Raw genomic sequence first — 19,936 nt, forward strand, 5'->3', positions numbered from 1 at the left:
CCTCCTCAGACAGCCATTTTGCTTTTTTGCATTTCTTTTTCTTAGAGATGGTCTTGCTCCCTGTCTCCTGTGCAATGCCATGAACATCCATTCATAGCTCATCAGGCACTCTGTCTGTCAGATCTAGTCCCTTAAATCTATTTCTCACTTCCACTGTATAATCGTTAGCAATTTTTTTAGATCATACCTGAATGGTCTAGTGGTTTTCCCTACTTTCTTTAATTTAAGTCTAAATTTGGCAATAAGGAGTTCATGATCAAAGTCAAACTTAACATGAGGTACATATATTCAGTAGCCACACTGCACTCTAATCTGGCTTCCTCTCCATATTACTTACCAAATGCCTCTAAACCAGTGAACTCAGTGGATGTTTGTCAATCTCATCACATCTGTCTGATGCTGTTGACCACATCCCTATTCTTACAACATTCTCTTCCTCTCTCCATATCATTCCAGCTTCTCCTCCTCACTGCTCCCTGCCTTGTATTCTCTGACATCCTACCTTCCTTCCCTGCAGTGTTAAATTCTATAGTTACATCGAGCTATTCAAGACCCTCTATTTTACTCATTTGGTATCCTCTCCCTTCAAGAATTTATATACACCTTCAGCTTTAACTACCATCAATGCAATTTACAAACCAATCTTTAGGCTTTCCTCTATGGTCTGGATCAATATATCCACCAGCTTACCTGATATCTCCACTTCGATGTCTTGATGATATTTCATTCTTAAAATGTCCCAAGCCAAATTAATTATCTTCCAGTATTACTTTCTTTCAATTTGCACTTCAACTAAATCAAGAGTAGAAACTGGTTTTCTTCTAAAATGTGATCAGCCCCCTAAATGGATTCTTACACCCTTCATTATCATTATTTAGTATCCATTTCCAGCCTTTGCCTAGGTACCATCTAATTATTCCTCAAATGCATGTTCTCAGGTCCGTAGCTACTATCTTTACCCTAATCCAACCTGCAAGTATGTCTTACATGGACAGCTCCACTGCAATAGCCTCCCAACTGATTCACCTTTACCAACTCTTGCTTCTTTTCAATAAGCTATCAAAGTGATCTTTTCCCAAAATAAATCTCCCCTACTGCTTGAAATATTTAATGGCTTCACATTATACTGAATACAGAGACCTAATCCCTCCTTCAGTAGCCAGTTAATTTATATTCCTGCAGATCTCCCCAGATATGGCTCCTCTGGGTAACCTTCCCTGGCTCCTTTGACATTCCCCACCCCTGCAGAACTTTATGAAGTGGGATTCAGAAAGTTCTAAATCAAGTCTGGGTGAGACTGATCAGTAAGCAATGAGAGAAGTCAGAAGGCTGACTATTCCCCTAAAATCTGAAAATACTGCTAGAAGAATTCTCTAGCAGAAAAAGTCCCCATCTCTTTCAAATGCCATCACCCTTCTTCACCAAGAACAATAATATGTAATTTCCATCTTCAACAAATTGTTTTTGCCATGCCTGGCAAACATGGTCTTTTTACCCATTCACAATTCAGCTGAGAGCAGTCAGCGAAAACAGAATGAAGAGGTCTTTTTGCCTTCAGAGAAGTGACAGCAAATATTAAATAGCATGTAGTGTTCACCATTTCAATAAGCTCATTAGAGGTCCCTAGTCTACCTTCTATAGAATTTTAAGACTATAATAGAAACATTTACCAAAAGGGCTAGGCCATTTTTCAGAATGATTTGGTGTCCTTGATATTGAAGAGAATCATTTTGGAACACATTTTCGCAGATCACCTTAATTCAACTTGAACTAAATTCATTTATGAGAACTGCTGGGCTGTACATCTCTACTTATCTCTGCTTTGAATTTGCCTACGATGGATAACGCTCCAGCTGCATGGATCATTGAGCAGAGAAGAACACTTCTGCCCTTCCTTGCCCTTTGTAATAATCAGAGGGAACTTGTGACTTGTTATGTGTTTCCATAACAAGGGGTTCAGAAATGGCTGTCACACAGCCTGAGGAGGAGCAATGGGAAATGGCCTTCTGAGTGCTCTGGAGCTTTTGTTGCTTCTGTTGAGAGCTGTGGAGGATGTGGACAAGGGAACGGAAGCAGACTCGGAGAAGCTGTCAGTCAGGGTTCCCCCCTCTGGGTCTGGGAGATACACACTGAACCTAGTTCCAAACCAGGGCTGGAAAACACACTGCTCTCACCTATGCCCTGCTGTCTTCAGCTTGCTGATGAAGTCCAGCTTTTCTGAGGGTTTTTCAGTTGTTGTCCTGTAACATGGAATGCCTCTTAGGTTTCTGTCCTAGGGTCTTTTCTCATTCTGTGCATTCCTTCACTGCTTCCATCATTTTCTATGTGGCAATTGTTTTAAAATCATAGCTGTCCCTATGGGCTCAGTTTTCCCTCCTGGGCTACAGACAGAGTTCTCTCTCTACCAAACAGACCAAAGTGCTTGGGTGTCATACAGGCACCTCACACCTGACATGTCCAGTTCTGAACTCAGTACCTTTCTCCCTTCAAATAGGCTCTTTTTCTAGATTCCCTGTGTTTACAGAAAGTACCAACTATCTTTCAAGTACTCCAAGCCAGTATCTTGGCATCTAAGTCAACTATTGCTATAATAACAATGTATAATAAACTACCTCAAAACTCAATGGCTTCCAGTTCATACATCCATTCTTACGAGTGTGGGTCTGAAAGCTAACTATCATTTTATTTGATTGTGTGAGCCTGGCTGGGCAACTCTGCTTCCTCTGCAGATCACATAGCTTAGTTCAAGCTAATAAGATGGGTCCAGGTCTACTGCGCGTGTGTAGACTCTGAGGTTTAGGAGAAAAAGGCAAATGGTTACCTTGAACATTTTCTTGAGATACTGCATTCATAGAGTTGAAAAAGCCAACTAACCATGCAAGGACATTTTAAGTTCTTGCTCACATTGCCCTGCTAATGGTCTATCAGCCAAAGGGAGTTCATGACCAAATCCAACATCAGTGAGGATGCATGTAATATTTTCTCTCCAAATAATTCAATCTACCAGACCCAGGCATCATTTTAAACTATTCTTTCCCCTTATGGATATCCTACCTCCATCTCTACCACTATCACTCTCAATCAATTACTAAGCCATGTTCATTCATTCTCTAAAAATTTCTAGAATCAGTGGTGCAGGTCACTATTATGCCCTTGCCTGGATTTCCACAACAGCTTCCAGTTGCCCTTCCTGGCCCCAGGGCTGCCACCAATCCTATCCCCATATTGGATCCAGAGTGACCACTTAAAATCTTCTATTTTTTCATTTAGCAAGTACATATGTTCTACTTCCTACTATGTGTCAAGAACTATTTTCAACTCAAATCCCTATCCTCAGGGAGGTTACATTTTAGTGAGGTCATGGGTAAATGGATGATATAGATAGATCAATGCCTGATAGATAGGTTAATGCCTGATAGATAGATAGATTACATAGTATATCAGATATTGGCAAATACCATGACAGAGGGAGGGAGCTGGGGAGCTGGAGGCAGCAGATAGAAAATGTTGAGAGAATTAATCTTATAAATATAGGGTAAACAAAGAAGGTCTGACTGAGAAGTTGACCTTTCAGCAAAGGCTTAAAAGAAATGAGGAGATGGGGATCTGGGGGCAAGACTGATTTAAGTTGAATGTCTGTGCTTGGAGACAAGATGGGAATGTACCTGGATGGAGCACAGTGGGTAAGGGGAAAGTTATAGAAGCCAGAGAGGGTCTGGAACTACAAAAATGATTCAGTTCCCTTGCATCAGTTCAGTTCAGTCGCTCAGTCATGTCCGACTCTTTGAGACCCCATGAATCGCAGCAGGCCAGGCCTCCCTGTCCATCACCATCTCCCGGAGTTCACCCAGACTTACGTTCATCGAGTCCGTGATGCCATCCAGCCATCTCATCCTCTGTCGTCCCCTTCTCCTCCTGCCCCTAATCCCTCCCCAGCATCAGAGTCTTTTCCAATGAGTCAACTCTTTGTATGAGGTGGCCAAAGTACTGGAGTTTCAGCTTCAGCATCATTCCCTCCAAAGAAATCCCAGGGCTGATCTCCTTCCGAATGGACTGGTTGGATCTCCTTGCAGTCCAAGGGACTCTCAAGAGTCTTCTCCAACACCACAGTTCAAAAGCATCAATTCTTCGGCACTCAGCCTTCTTCACAGTCCAACTCTCACATCCATACATGACTACTGGAAAAACCATAGCCTTCACTAGATGGACCTTTGTTGGCAAAGTAATGTCTCTGCTTTTCAATATGTTATCTAGGTTGGTCATAACTTTTCTTTCAAGGAGTAAGCATCTTTTAATTTCATGGCTGCAGTCACCATCTGAGGGATTTTCGAGCGCCCCAAAATAAAGTCTGACACTGTTTCCACAGTTTCCCCATCTATTCCCCATAAAGTGATGGGACCAGATGCCATGATCTTTGTTTTCTGAATGTTGAGCTTTAAGCCAACTTTTTCACTTTCCTCTTTCACTTTCATCAAGAGGCTTTTTAGTTCCTCCTCACTTTCTGCCCTAAGGGTGGTATCATCTGCATATCTGAGGTTATTGATATTTCTTCCAGCAATCTTGATTCCAGATTGTGTTTCTTCCAGTCCAGCGTATCTCATGATGTTCTCTGCATAGAAGTTAAATAAGCAGGGTGACAATATACAGCCTTGACATACTCTTTTTCCTATTTGGAACCAGTCTGTTGTTCCACGTCCAGTTCTAACTGTTGCTTCCTGACCCGCATATAGGTTTCTCAAGAGACAGGTCAGGTGGTCTGGTATTCCCATCTCTTTCAGAATTTTCCACAGTTTATTGTGATCCACACAGTCAAAGGCTTTGGCATAGTCAATAGAGCAGAAATAGATGTTTTTCTGGAACTCTCCTGCTTTTTCCATGATCCAGCGGATGTTGGCAATTTGATCTCTGGTTCCTCTGCCTTTCCTAAAACCAGCTTGAACGTCAGGGAGTTCACAGTTCATGTATTGCTGAAGCCTGGCCTGGAGAATTTTGAGCATTACTTTACTAGCATGTGAGATGAGTGCAATTGTGCGGTAGTTTGAACATTCTTTGGCATTGCCTTTCTTTGGAATTAGAATGAAAACTGACCTTTTCCAGTCCTGTGGCCACTGCTGAGTTTTCCAAATTTGCTGGCATACTGAGTGCAGCACTTTCATAGCATCATCTTTCAGGATTTGAAATAGCTCCACTGGAATTCTATCACCTCCACTAGCTTTGTTTGTAGTGATGCTTTCTAGGGCCCACTTGACTTCACATTCCAGGATGTCTGGCTCTAGGTGAGTGATCACACCATCGTGATTATCTTGGTTGTGAAGGTCTTTTTTGTATAGTTCTTCTGTGTATTCTTGCCACGTCTTCTTAATATCTTCTGCTTCTTATTAGGTCCATACCATTTCTGTCCTTTATCGAGCCCATCTAATACCAATAAAATTCAAATTCCCTAATGTGAGTTCCAAGGCCTTCCTTGGCCTTATTTTCATTTACCTTTTAAATTGCAACTCTAGACACTGTCTTCTTCACCTTTGTATGGAACCCACTTTAAACAATGTATAGCACTGACCGGGTATTCAATATATATAGCATAATAAGTAAACAAAACTACAATTTGAATAAGGAAAGTATTGCACTCAAACTGCTCTAAAAGAAATACAAAGATTACCAGATTTGGTGACATCATCATTGAAGAAAGGGCACAGATATCTGGTTTCTGAATAGCCCACGGTTGAGATTTAGCAACATTCTACCATCTGCCAAGTGTTTACTTCCTATCACCCTTCGCCCAGTCTAGTGCCTGCCTGTCTCATTCCCACAGGGGCAGGTAGTCAAATATCAGTTAGATCATCCCCAGTGCATTAGCAGGAAAGTTTGAAGAGTTATGCCTCCCATTGGTATTTACATCTAAACAATCATTTCTTTAAGGTACAAAACTTCAAAGCTTAAAGGATTTGCTTTTTAATGGTGGGATTTCAAGCACTGATAAAAAATAGAATGAGAGATATGTGAAGAAAGCAAGAAAGAACTCCTTGGACGATTGCAGATTACACCAGATAAGTGGTCATCTTATCCACATATAGATAATAGAAATCAATCCCTGAAATTCCTTCTGCTTTATATTTCGCATGGTATTCATATACTCTACCTCCTTTGAACTCTGCAGTAGAAATACTGGACCAATTTTATGCATGAATGTCAGGCCACACCCTGTAGGCCTGAAAGCCCTGTACTTGCCCATCCTGGAGATAGAGGAAAAGAGCTCATACTCAACAGCAAAGACATCAATGGTTTAGTGGATGGGGGAGTCTTACCTGTCTGAAAGAAGGTCCTGGAGTGACACGCCACCATGTGGCAGAAGGCAGTGAGGGCATGGCAGCAGTCTCCTCACTCCTGCGGGGAGGGGGAGGTTACCAGTATCGGTTACCAGGGAAACAAGCAGAGGGGCATGCCCCTCACCTCCCCTTTGATAAGCTCTCAAGGTGGAGGTGTTCTGATCAAAAGGTTAGAGTAATCATCAGCAGGGGCAGGGGGCAAGTGATTAGGAAGGTCAGTCGTGTGAGTAGGGTAAAGGCGAAACAGGCACTATGCGGTCTAGCAAGGGATGTACAGAGAGCAAGAGAGCAGCCATGCTTGGTGGCCTGATCATACAATGAGGAAAACAAAAGACTTACGGGATAGCATAAAAGGACAAACGACAGGCACAGTGAAGCCAAAATGAATCCTAACTGGAATTCAAAGCCAGTGCTTTTTCAAGCAGAAAGAGAGAAAGTTTGAGATCGAGAGAATGAAATTTAATAATGTGAGCCTAAATTAACTGTCTGGGATGTGTGAATCCATAACTTGCAATTTTGTAATTTAGTCTTAGTTCCTGCGTACCTCTCTTAGTGTGACTGTTTTGTTGTGCCAAGTGTAATTCCAGTTTTAAGACGGTTATATTTCCTGTATTGTAACTGCAGAGGACGACCTGACTTCTTCAAAAGTGCTATTAAGAGCATAGTGCTATTAAGCGTTATTAAGAGCATAGACTCTGAACCCTGATTACCCAAGTTCAAATCCTGGCTTTGAATTTTACTGATTCATGATCTTGGGCAATTTACTTCACCTCTGTGCCTCAATTTCTTTATCTATATATAAACCCATTTGTCTCATAAGATTGTTGTGAGGATTACATGAGTTAATATCAAAACAGTGTCTAAAATAGTCCCTGGTACACTCTAAGTATTTATAAGGGATCAACTATTATTGTTTCCTGTTTAACAGAACAAAAAACTGTCTGTTCTAACATTGAAGAAGAAACTCTTCATGTTGGAAATATTGAAAGAAACTACATTGATCCCCATTAAGCACATTATTCATTTTATGCTGTGTATTAGGGGTGTGAGGCTGCTGCAGCTAAAACTCAGGAAATGCAATTTTTTTTTCACACTACACTTGGGTGAAGAAACATGTTTTTAAAAAATCACACCCTCTGGGTTTTTGTCTTTGGAGACTTAGAATTGGAGACCAAATCAGGATATGAGCACTGAATCTAGGGATAGATCTCATTCTAGAAATATACTGATTACCACCCTGGAGGGTGAAAGAATTTGTTTTAATTGGAATTTAAGAATTGAAGAGACATTTATGAACAATTCCATTTGATAGCGATTTTAGGACCCTAACCAGAATGCTTTTGAACTGTGGTGTTGGAGAAGACTCCTGAGAATCCCTTGAACTGCAAGGAGACCCAACCGATCCATCCTAAAGGAAATCAGTCCTGAATATTCATTGGAAGGACTGATGTTGAAGCTGAAAATCCAATACTTTGGCCACCTGATGCAAAGAACTAACTCATTAGAAAAGACCTTGATGCTGGGAAAGATTGAAGGTGGGAGGAGAAGGGAATGACAGAAGATGAGATGGTTGGATGGCATCACCGACTTAACAGACGTGAGTTTGAGCAAGCTGCAGAAGTTGGTGATGGACAGGGAGGCCTGGCGTGCTTCAGCCCATGGGGTCAAAAAGAGTGAGAGGTGACTGAGCAACTGAACTGAACTGAAGAGACCTAGAAGTTTACAAATGCCAAAGACCAGTTAAGAATGAAAAGCCATGATTCTGAGAACTCAAGAGTTAATGTAAGTTTCATTTTCCGAGGAACAGAAGGTTCTTAATAAAGTTGCCTAGACAACAGCAGCTCAGTCCCAGGGCAACCACCCCCATGATTTCTCACCATCCTGCACCAGCTCACACCAACCCCATAAACAACTTCAAGGCCATTCAGGGTCCCTCAGAATGGTTGCTGGCTGCTGTTAGCAGACCCTTGTGGCTTCAAACAGAAGCATCAACATGTCTAATTTGGCTGACCCAAGGTGTGGGCAAGATACAGGTCATGATGCAGTAGCTGGTGCTTAGGAGGAATCTCATATGCTAGGTCAGTCACAGCTCCAGTTCCTTCCATGACAAGAAAGGGAGGACCGCCTCCATGCAGAGGTATTCAAAAGGGCACAAGGCAATTTCACAAAATTTTTATTTGTTTTCTAAATCTTGCTGAGTCTCTCACTTTTTTCTACAATTAGCACTTTGTTTTTCAAAATTTCCACAATTATAAACATGATTTTTTTTGGAGGGGGCCACATGGTATTTGGGATCTTAGTTCTCCAATCAAGGATCAAACCCATGCCCCTTTGCAACTGGAAGCCCAGAGTCTTAACTGCTGGATCGCCAGGGAAGTCACTGAATATGTTTTATAGTCAGGAACTAATGAATATTTTCTTACATATGGAGGTGCCAATGGATACTATAAGGTATTTTTAAAACTGAAATATTTGAATCCTACATGTTTCCTTCATGATATCTTATTACAGTTATATTCAGTGGCTGGATTATTTACTTCCTATCTCCCTTCCCTTCTAGACAGTAAGACCCATGAAAGTGGAGACTACATGGATCTCTTACAACAATGTGACCTCTGTGCCTGGCTTGGTATCTTGCACAGAGGTTAAGGTTGAAAAAATGATTAATGAATGAATGCACTGCTATTTATAAATAGTTTAAAGCTATGGCTTTTATGATAAATAAGTGATTTTGAAGGAAGTCCTCTTAATGATGCAGGGAGTCATTTTGATAAGCCCTTTTGGTAAGGCAGGTAAAAGGCAACATGAGGAATAAGTAAACAGAAATAGTACAAATTATAAAGTATCAGATTTATATTGTAAGTATTCTGTTTAAAGTGAGTATATCTTTCAGTGGATCTAAACCTATGTAGATTATGTCAGAATACAGAAGATGGATAGATAGAACACAAAATAGGAGATACATATATCTAAAACATATATATATATATATATATATAGAGAGAGAGAGAGAGAGAGAGAGAGAGAGAGAGCGAGAGAGAGAGAGTTGCATAATAAATTACTCCAAAACAGCACCTTAAACAACAAATGCTTGTTATCTTAGTTTCTCTTGGTCAAAAATCTGGTGGCAGCTTAGCTGGGGAGTTCTAGCTCAATGTCTCAAGGTTACAGTCAAGGGATGGCTAGGGTTACTGTCATCTCAAGGCTATTTGATTGGGACTGAAGTATCCAGTTTAATCTATAATCATGTAACCACCAAATAATCAAAATACAGTATACTCCATTACCCCACCAAATTTTCTAATGTGTGTTTTTAAAATTTATTTATTTTTTAAATGAAGGATAATAACTTTACAGAATTTTGTTGTTTTCTGTCAAACCTCAACATGAATCAGACATAGGTATACATGTATCCCCTACCTTTTGAATCTCTGTCCCCATCCCACCCTTCTAGGTTGATACTGAGTCCCTGTTTGAGTTTCCTGAGACATATAGCAAATTCCCATTGGCTATCTATTTTACATATGGATGTAAGTTTCCATGTTACTCTTTCCATACATCTCACCCCCTCCTTTCCTCTCCCCATGTCCATAAGTCTATTCTCTGTCTGTTTTTCCATTTGCTGTCCTGCAAATAAATTCCTCAGTACCATTTTTCTAGATTTCATATATATGCGTTAGAATACGATATTTATCTTTCTCTTTCTGACTCACTTCACTCTGTATAATAGGTTCTAGGTTCAGCCATCCCACCAGAACTGACTCAAATGTGTTACTTTTTGTGGCTGAGTGATATTCCATTGTGTATGTGTACCACATTCCTTTATCCATTCATCTGTCAATGGACATCTAGGTGGCTTCCATGTTCTAGCTATTGTAAATAGTGCTGCACTGGACAATGGGATACATGTGTCTTTTTCAGTTTTGGTTTCCTCAAGGTATATGCCTGAAGTGGGATTGCTAGGTCATATGGTGGTTTTATTCCCAGTTTTTTAAGGAATCTCCATACTGTCTTCCATAGTGGCTGTATCAATTTACATTCCCACCAACAGTGCAAGAGTGTTCCCTTTTCTCCACACCCTCTCCAGCATTTATTGTTTGCAGACTTTTTGATGATGGCCATTCTGACTTGTGTGAAGTGATACCTCATTGTAGTTTTGATTTGCATTTCTCTAATAATGAGAGATGTTGAGCATCTTTTCATGTGTTTGTTAGTCAGCTGTATGTCTTCTTTGGAGAAATGTCTTTTCCCCACTATTTGATTGGGTTGTTTGTTTTTCTGGCATTGAGTTGTATGAGCTGCTTGTATATTTTGGAAATTAACCCTTTGTCAGTTGTCTCATTTGCTATTATTTTCTCCCATTCTGAGGGTTGTCTTTTCACCTTGCTTAGTTTCCTTTGCTGTGCAAAAGCTTTTAAGTTTAATCAGGTCCCACTTGCTTACTTTTGCTTTTACTTCCATTACTCTAGAAGGTGGGTCATAGAGGATCTTGCTTTGATTTATGTCATTGAGTGTTCTGCCTATGTTTTCCTCTAAGAGTTTTATAGTTTCTGGTCTTATAGTTAGGTCTTTAATCCATTTTGAGTTTATCTTTGTGTATGATATTAGGAAGTGTTCTACTTTCATTCTTTTACATGTAGCTGTCTGGTTTTGCCAGCACCATTTATTGAAGAGGCTGTCTTTGCCCTATTGTATATTCTTGCTCCTTTGTCAAAAATAAGGTACCTATAGGTGCATGGGTTTATTTCTGGACTTTCTATCTTGTCCCATTGGTCTATATTTCTGTTTTTGTGCCAGTACCACACTGTCTTGATGATTGTAACTTTGTAGTAGTATCTGAAGTCAGGAAGGTTGATTCCTCCAGCTCTATTCTTTCTTCGGACTGCTTTGGCTATTTGGGGTCTGTGTTTCCATAGGAATTGTGAAATATTTTGCCCTAGTTCTGTGAAAAATTCCATTGGTAATTTGATACGGATTGCATTGAATCTGTAGATTGCATTTGATAGTAGATTCATTTTCACAATATTTATTCTTCCTACCCAGGAAAAATGGAATCTCTCTCCATCTCTTTATGTCATCTTTGATTTCTTTCATTACTGTCTTTTATAATTTTTTGTGTACAGTTCTTTTGTCTCCTTAGGTAAATTTATTCCTAGATATTTAATTCTTTTTGTTGCAGTCGAGAATGGGATTGATTCCTTAATTTTTCTTTCTGATTTTTCATTGTTAGTATTTAGAGATGTGAGTAATTTCTGTGTATTGATTTTGTATCCTGAAACTTTGCTAAATTCATTGATTAGCTCTAGTAATTTTCTGATGCTATCTTTAGGGTTTTCTATGTACAGTATCATGTCATCTGCAAACAGTGAGGGCTTTACTTCTTTTCTCATTGGGATTCCTATTTCTTTTCCTTCTCTGATTGCTGATTGGAAGTCCTCTGATTGAGGGCTTCCAGAACTACATTGAATAATAGTGATTAAAGTAGACCCCCTTGTCTTGTTCCTGATCTTAGTGGGAATGCTTTCAGTTTTTCACCACTGAAAAAAAACTCCTACTATTATTGTATTACTGTCAATTTCTCCTTTTATGTCTGTTAGTGTTTTTCTCATTGAGATGTGCTCCTATGTTGGATGCATAACTGTTAAGTGTTAGTCACTCATTTGTGCCCAACTCTTTGTGACCCCATGGGCTGCAGCCCACCAGGCTGCTCTGTCCATGAGATTTTTCCAGGCAAGGATACTGGAGTGGGTTGCCATTTCCTTCTCCAGGGGATCTTCCCAACCCAGAGATTGAACCTGGGTCTCCTGCACTGCAGGCAGATTCTTTACCGACTGAGCTACAAGGGAACATAGACATTTACAATTGTTATATCTTCTTCTTGGATTGATCCCTTGATTATTATGTAGTGTCCTTCCTTATCTCTTATAATATACTTTATTTTAAGTTCTATTTTGTCTAATATGAAGATTGCTACTCCAGCTTTTTTTTGCTTCCCATTTGCATGGAATATATTTCCCCATCCTTTTACTTTCAGTCTATGTGTGTCTTTAGGTCTGAAGTGGGTTTCTTGTAGACAGCACATATATGGGTCTTGTTTTTGTATCCATTCAATCAGTCTGTGTCATATAGTTGGAGCATTTAATCCATTTAAAGTAATTATTGATATATATGTTCCTGTGGCCATTTTATTAATTGTTTGGAGTTCAGTGTTGTAGATCTTTTTCTTCTCTTATATTTCTTGACTATATAAGTCCCTTTAACATTTGTTGTAAAGCAGGTTTGATGGTACTGAATTCTGTTTAACTTTTGCTTGTCTGAAAAACTTTTGATTTCTCCATCAATTTTGAATGAGATCCTTGTGGGGAAGAATAATGTTGGTTGTAGACTTTTCCCTTTCAGTACTTTAAACATATCCTGCCATTCCTTTCTGGCCTGAAAGATTAGCTATTAAATGTATGGGATTTCCCATTTCTGTTTAGTTGTTGCTTCTCCCTTGCTGCTTTTAATATTCTTTCTTTGTGTTGTTAGTCTTTGTTAGTTTGATTAGTATGTGTCTTGGTGTGTTTCTCCTTGGGTTTATCCTATATGAGACTCTTTGTGCCTCTTGGACTTGATTGACTATTTCCTTTTCCATGTTGGGGAAACTTACAACTATAATTTCTTCAAAAATTTTCTCATACACTTTCTTTTTCTCTGCTTCTTCTGGGACCCCTATAATTTGAATGTTGGTGTGTTTGATATCATCCCAGAGGTCTCTGAGACTATCCTCAGCTCTTTTCATTCTTTTTACTGTACTCTGATCAGAAGTTATTGCCACCATTTTATCTTCCAGCTCACTGATTCATGCTTCTGCTTCAGATATTCTGCTATTGATTCCTGCCAGAGTATTTTTAATTTCAGTAATTGTGTTGTTTGTCTCTGTATGTTTATTCTTTAAGGCCTTTGTTCATTGATTCTTTCACTTTCTGTATTTTATTTTCAAGGTTTTTGATCATCTTTACTATCACTATTCTGAATTCTTTTCAGGTAGTTTGCCTATTTCCTTTTCATTTAGTTGGACTTCTGTGTTTCTAGCTTGTTCCTTCATTTGCATAGTATTTCTCTGCCTTTTCTTTTTTTTTAAACTTACTGTGTTTGAGGTCTCCTTTTCCCAGGCTTCAAGGTTGAATTCTTTCTTCCTTTTGTTTTCTGCCCTCCTAAGGTTGTTCCAGTGGTTTGTGTAAGCTTTGTATAGGGTGAGATTTGTGCTGAATTTTGTTTGTTTGTATGTTTTTCCTCTGATGGGCAAGCCTGAGTGAGGTGGTAGTCCTTCTGTTGATGATTGGGGTTGTATTTTTGTTTTGTTTGTTGTTTAGATGAGGCATCCTGCACAGGGTGCTACAAGTGCTTGGGTGATGCTTGGTCTTGTATTCAAGTGGTTTCCTTTGTGTGAGTTCTATTTGATATGCCCTAGGGTTAGTTCTCTAGTAGTCTAGGGTCTTGGAGTCAGAGCTCCCACTCCAAAGGCTCAGGGCTTGATCTCAATGTATTATTTCAGAAATAGTGTGATGGTATAAAGGTATCTTCAGTGAGGGGAACCAAGAAACAGGAAGCTGTGCTGACATTTGATGCCGCCACTGGAGCCACTGGTATTGCCATGGTTTGGCTCCTGGGCCTGCACTCCACTGCTGGGCCCCCAGCCACCAGATTCAGGCAACTTTCCAGGAGCCGGAACTCTGGTTACTGATCCCAGGGCTTCCTACCACTTTTAACAGAGGCCTCTGGTGTCAATCTATCACTGCTCGGAGTATCAGTCTCTCTTCTGTGCTAAGCAGACACTGCCATCTGAGCTACAAGCTGAGCTACACTGCCATCTCAGCCAGTCTAACTGGAAGCTCATATGTTTTTAGAGTCAGTTCCTCGTCCTACTCCTAATCACTGACAACCACTGACATGTTCTCCATCCTGTCTCTGTAGTTTTGCCTTAAACTACATATAAATCAGATATTCATCTGTAAGTATAAGTGAAAGCATACAGTGTTAATACAATCTTTGCCTTGGGTTCCTTTCATCTTTTTATTACTGAGTAGTATTCCATTATAGGGAACTTCATTCATTTACAGGTTGATGAACACTTGGGATGTCTTCAGTTTGGGGCAATTATGTCTAAAGCTGTCTAGATGTCCATGTGCAGATCTTTGTATGGATAATTTCAATTTTCTCAGGTACATACCTAGGAATAAGCTTGCTGTTGTGTTATATAGTAAATACAGATTTAACTTTATAAAAAACTGCCAAATCATTTTCCCAAGTGGCTGTACCATTTTGCATTCCCAGCAGTGATGTATTAGGGATCCAGTGTTCCAGGGCCTGGCCAGCCCTTGGTATTGTCATTTGATGCTACCACTGTTTTTTTCATCCCAGCCATTTTGTTGAGTATGCAGTGGAACTCACTGTGGGTATTATTTGTACTTCTTTAATGACCAAAATTTTTCTATGTTTGCTATTCTCATCTCTTCTTTGGTAAAGTGTGCTTTTGCTCATTTTTTATTTGATTTTTGTCTTGGTCAGAGGCAAAGAAGAAACTACAGAAAGAGGAAATTCAAAAGGTTTTCCTCTTTTTCCCTCTCTAGAGTAAAAATTCAGAGAGGTACAACTGAGCCTGGCCAACCAAAATAATGACTGCATAACTGGTGTTCTGCACAGAGTATCAAGTAGTTCTTAGCAGCTGAAACTTGAGAAACGCAAACTCCCTGAAGACATCCAGATCATGAAGAGGTATTTGCACTCCCATGCTCAATGCAGCGTTATTCACATCAGCCAAGATATGGAAACAACCTAAATTCTCATCAAAGGATGAATGTGGCACATACATACAAGGGAATATTATTCAGCCTCATAAAAGAAGGAAATCCTGTCATTTGTGACAACATGATGGATCTAGAAGATATTGCTGCTGCTGCTGCTGCTAAGTCACTTCAGTTGTGTCCGACTCTGTGCAATCTCATAGACGGCAGCCCACCAGGCTCCTCTGTCCTTGGGATTCTCTAGGCGAGAATACTTGGGTGGGTTGCCGTTTCCTCCTCCAATGCATGCATGCATGCTAAGTCTCTTCAGTCATGTCCAATTCTGTGCAACCCCATGGACAGCAGCTCACCAGGCTCTTTTATTTATTTATTTTTCTGTTAAACAATGATTTTATTGCTTTAGTACAATACACAAATTTATGCAACTAGGGCAGAGGCTGTGGATGACTCATATTTCCAATTGGGGGGTAGGATTCCTTTGGTCTTGTAGTATTGAGCCAACTGGTGAATACAGCTCTCAATCAGAATCAGACGGAATTTAGCATCTTTATCCTTTCTGTTCCTCTGAAGATGCTTTCGAACAGCAACAGCTTTCTTAATTAAATGATAGAGATCCTCAGGGAGATCAGGAGCAAGTCCTTTGGACTTGAGAATTCTCAAATATTTGTTGCCTGTCACAAAACGTACTTGTGCAACACCATGAGAGTCTCTCAGGATCACACTGATCTGTGAAGGAGTCAGGCCCTTCTTGGCCAGTTTGTAGATCTGCTCCTTCACGTCGTCAGAAGTGAGCTTCAGCCAGGTGGGGACGCTGCGGCGGTAGGGCAGAGCCGACTGGGACAGGCCCTTCCTGGGAGCGTGCATGTGACCAATGATGGCGGTGGTGTGGTAGCAAAAGGAGAGAGCTCACCAGGCTCTTCTATCTACAGAATTTCCTAGGCAAGAATACAAGAGTGGGTTGCCATTTCCTTCTCCCTAGAAGACATTATGCTAAAGGAAATAAGCCAGTCACAGAAATAAAAATACTGCCTGATTTCACTTATATTTAGAACCTAAAATAGTAAAACTCATTAGAAACAGAAGACAGAATTGTAATTGCTATGGGCTGTGTAGATCACAATCAACTGTGGAAAATTCTGAAAGAGATGGGAATACCAGACCACCTGACCTGTCTCTTGAGAAACCTATAAGCAGGTTAGGAAGCAACAGTTAAAACTGGACATGGGACAACAGACTGGTTCCAAATAGGAAAAGGAGTACGTCAAGGCTGTATATTGTCACCCTGCTTATTTAACTTCTATGCAGAGTACATCATGAGAAACACTAGACTGGAGGAAGCACAAGCTGGAATCAACATTGCTGGGAGAAATATCAATAACCTCAGATATGCAGATAACACCACCCTTATGGCAGAAAGTGAAGAGGAACTAAAAAGCCTCTTGATGAAAGTGAAAGTGAGAGTGAAAAAGTTGGCTTAAAGCTCAACATTCAGAAAACTAAGATCATGGCATCTGGTCCTATCACTTCACGGGAAATAGATAGGGAAACAGTGGAAACAGTATCAGACTTTATTTTGGGGGGCTCCAAAATCACTGCAGATGGTGAATGCAGCCATGAAATTAAAAGACGCTTACTCCCTGGAAGGAAAGTTATGACCAACCTAGATAGCATATTAAAAAGCAGAGACCTTACTTTGCCAACAAAGGTCCATCTAGTCAAGGCTATGGTTTTTCCAGTGGTCATGTATGGATGTGAGAGTTGGACTGTGAAGAAAGCTGAGCGCTGAAGAATTGATGCTTTTGAACTGTGGTGTTGGAGAAGACTCTTGATAGTCCCTTGGACTGCAAGGAGATCCAACCAGTCCATCCTAAAGGAGATCAGTCCTAGGTGTTCATTGGAAGGACTGATGCTAAAGCTGAAACTCCAATACTTTGGCCACCTCATGCGAAGAGTTTACTCATTGGAAAAGACTTTGATGCTGGGAGGGATTGGGGGCAGGAGGAGAAGGGGATGACAGAGGATGCAAAGAGTCAGACACAACTGAGCAACTGAACTGAATGTGAGGTGGGAGGGAAGAGGGAGGATCAAAGAATATGAAGTTTCTGTTACTCAAGATAAAGAAGTTCTGGAGATCTACTCTGCAAAACAGGGCCCATGGCCAATAATACTATATTTTAAATTTTGCTAATAGGGCAGGTCTTATGTTAAATACGCTTACCACAAAAGGAATTTAAAAACAGAAACAAAGTGGGTGGGAGGAAACTTTTAGAGGTGATTGATAAGTTTATATAATTGACTGTGATAATTTCACACATGTATACTTTTGTCTAAAGACATTTGTGTACATCAACTATCTATAGAATTTATACATCAATTTTACCTCATTAAAATGCTTTTTTAAAGAGTAGAGGAAAAATCAACAACAAATCTAAGGTGTTCCAGAAGAACTGCATAGAGAAAAATGGAGGAGAGAAAATCATCAAGTAAATAAGAAAATACATATTAGCAGAATTGAAGGTTGAGAGTCTCCCAATTGAAAAAGGCCACTGAATACCAATTGGTCTAATTCTTGGTTCAGCAGTGAAAACTACCTGCTGAGTGACAATACGATAAACAATGAAAATGACACAAACAAAGAGAACTACCAGGAAAATGGAGAGGGAAAAAGAAAAAGAATGGGTCTTGGCAAGGGCAAATTCTCTTTACAGCTAGCATCTTGGGGAAGATGACTCTGAACCACTATGTCTAGGGATAACCTAGATCAACTCATTAAAAGCAGGAAGGATTTACAATAATATGCAACTAGTCAGTAATCTGGACCTTGTAACTTCAAAACTAGTTTTCGTCGCCTAATCAATCATGGGTGAACATGTGGTCCTATCTTACATGACTAGTATGCAGATCACACTGACATGCCGATGTGCTGGAGCTGGCTAGTGTTAACATGGAAGAGCCAATTGTTAAAATTTCAGTACTTGACATTACATTGGTGGCTTGAAATCAGCCATGACAGGAGTATTTATACCAGAAATGAGAAAACACTACAAATCAAAGTGAGGTTTGTTGTTGTTGTTAGCTTGTTTTTTTCTAGAGAACCCATTTACCTTACACCACTACAAATAACTCACCATGTAAGTCTAAAAACCCATAAAATGATCTATATCCTGTTCAGTGGGATGAGAGGACCAATGAATCATTGAATGTTGCAGCAAGAGCAAATTTCTATAGAAGTGTCTAAATGCTTTCTCTCAGTTTTTGAGCATACCCAGTCTCAGACAGGTAACAAACGGTTTTCTGACTGACCTTAATTTCTAGAACACACTGAACAACATTTCTATAGAGTGTATGTAAGTTCTCCCCACCATCCATCACCCTTAATTCAATTTCAGATATCTTAATATGCTTCTTCATAGTTTCCATGTAATCACACTTAATAAAACTTTAACATGTTCCTGAGATCAATTTGCCTAACCAGTTTCACTTTAAAAATATTTCATGAAGTTAAGAAAGTTAAATGAAATGAAAGACTGAAATGCTTAGGGAAGTTTCCAGCACACAGTAAATGTTCAATAAATGTATCAGGAGTAAATACCATTGATAGATTATGAGTTACTTAATGCAGGGACTTCGGGTTTTTTTTTTTTTAATTTTGGTTTTATTTTATATGTATGCTTCTTAACACTTTGAAGAATGCTTGGCCTGTCCAATGTGATATTTATTGAATAAGTTAATGAACAAATAAATGATTGTAACACTTGCCCTCCTAAACTTGATATAGACAGTTTCTACATCGAAAACAAAGATACAAGGGGTGTCAAAACCTAGGAATTTTGCAGACCGACTTCAACCTGCACAAATTCATTCTGAGCATTCCCTCTCATCCAAGGAAGCTGCCCATTTACTGCCTATGCCTTATGATTTAGCAAAAGTGAACAACATGAGGATTTGTATTGAACTCAAATCTGAACTGATAAGTAGTCTTATTTGGCCCTCTGATTTTTCCAAGTGGGATGAGGTGTGCAGGAAAGAGTGGAAAGTGACTTGGACCCCAGTTATCTCATCTGCCAAATGAGAAAACTGGAGATTTTCCTTGCATTTTTTAAATTCTACGATTTTACATAGTTAACCAGTTGACTGGGCAGAAAAACTCTTGCTCAAGAATAAAACTTAGTTGTTCTCTGTGCCATGAAAGAGTAAAGAACATCAGAATTTTTGTTTTGTTTTTTTTTTTTTTTTTGAGAGGAAGTGGACTGGATTTGCTGGTTTCTAAGTACCATCAGGAGAGACTTTTCGGAAGCAGGGCTCATTTGACAAGTCTGACGCAAAGTTTGTAGGGGCCAAGCATCGCGTGCTGCTTTCTGTTACCTCCTATGCCTGCCATCTGTCATCATCATCAAGAAACAAGGTATAACTACCTTGAGATTCAGGAGGTGGGACATATTTGCAAAAAAGATATTTAGGGCTAGACATTTCAATGGAAACTGATGAACCATGTAATAATATCTATATTTCCCTGTTAAGCTTGTATCATATCCAATTGACGCACAGAATCTTAATAGAATGTAGTAGGAGGAATGCCATTCATCAAATTCAAGAAGACCAAGTATTTGGCTTACAATTTATGTTTTAAAGCCATGGTTCTTAATCTCTTTGATGAAATCCATGGACCATTTAACAGGAAGCATTTGGGCCCAAATTTTTGCATTAAATTTAAGAAAGTTCATAACCCCTGAGGCTAAACAAGTGACCCAGATTAAGAATGTCATATTTTGCTGAGTTGGGAAAGCCTAGGATGGTTTCTCCATCAATGTGCCTTATTTGAGT

The 19,936-nt window shown here is 39.6% G+C and overlaps 1 protein-coding gene across 1 annotated transcript; it reads right to left on the reverse strand.

Moving 5' to 3' along the window:
• Positions 1–15,484: 15,484 nt before the first annotated feature.
• LOC101112973 (small ribosomal subunit protein uS15-like) lies at positions 15,485–16,017 on the reverse strand. Its single transcript, XM_042246201.2, has one exon. It carries the CDS (start codon positions 15,974–15,976, stop codon positions 15,530–15,532), a length of 447 nt encoding a protein of 148 aa, XP_042102135.1. The 5' UTR covers positions 15,977–16,017; the 3' UTR covers positions 15,485–15,529.
• Positions 16,018–19,936: the final 3,919 nt, after the last annotated feature.

Source organism: Ovis aries, chromosome 3 (genome assembly GCF_016772045.2).
Source record: "Ovis aries strain OAR_USU_Benz2616 breed Rambouillet chromosome 3, ARS-UI_Ramb_v3.0, whole genome shotgun sequence".
Classification (NCBI taxonomy): domain Eukaryota; kingdom Metazoa; phylum Chordata; class Mammalia; order Artiodactyla; family Bovidae; genus Ovis; species Ovis aries.

Coding starts and splice junctions, on each gene's coding strand:
- LOC101112973 (XM_042246201.2), bottom strand. CDS start 15,976: ATGCACGCTCCCAGGAAGGGCCTGTCCCAGTCGGCTCTGCCCTACCGC.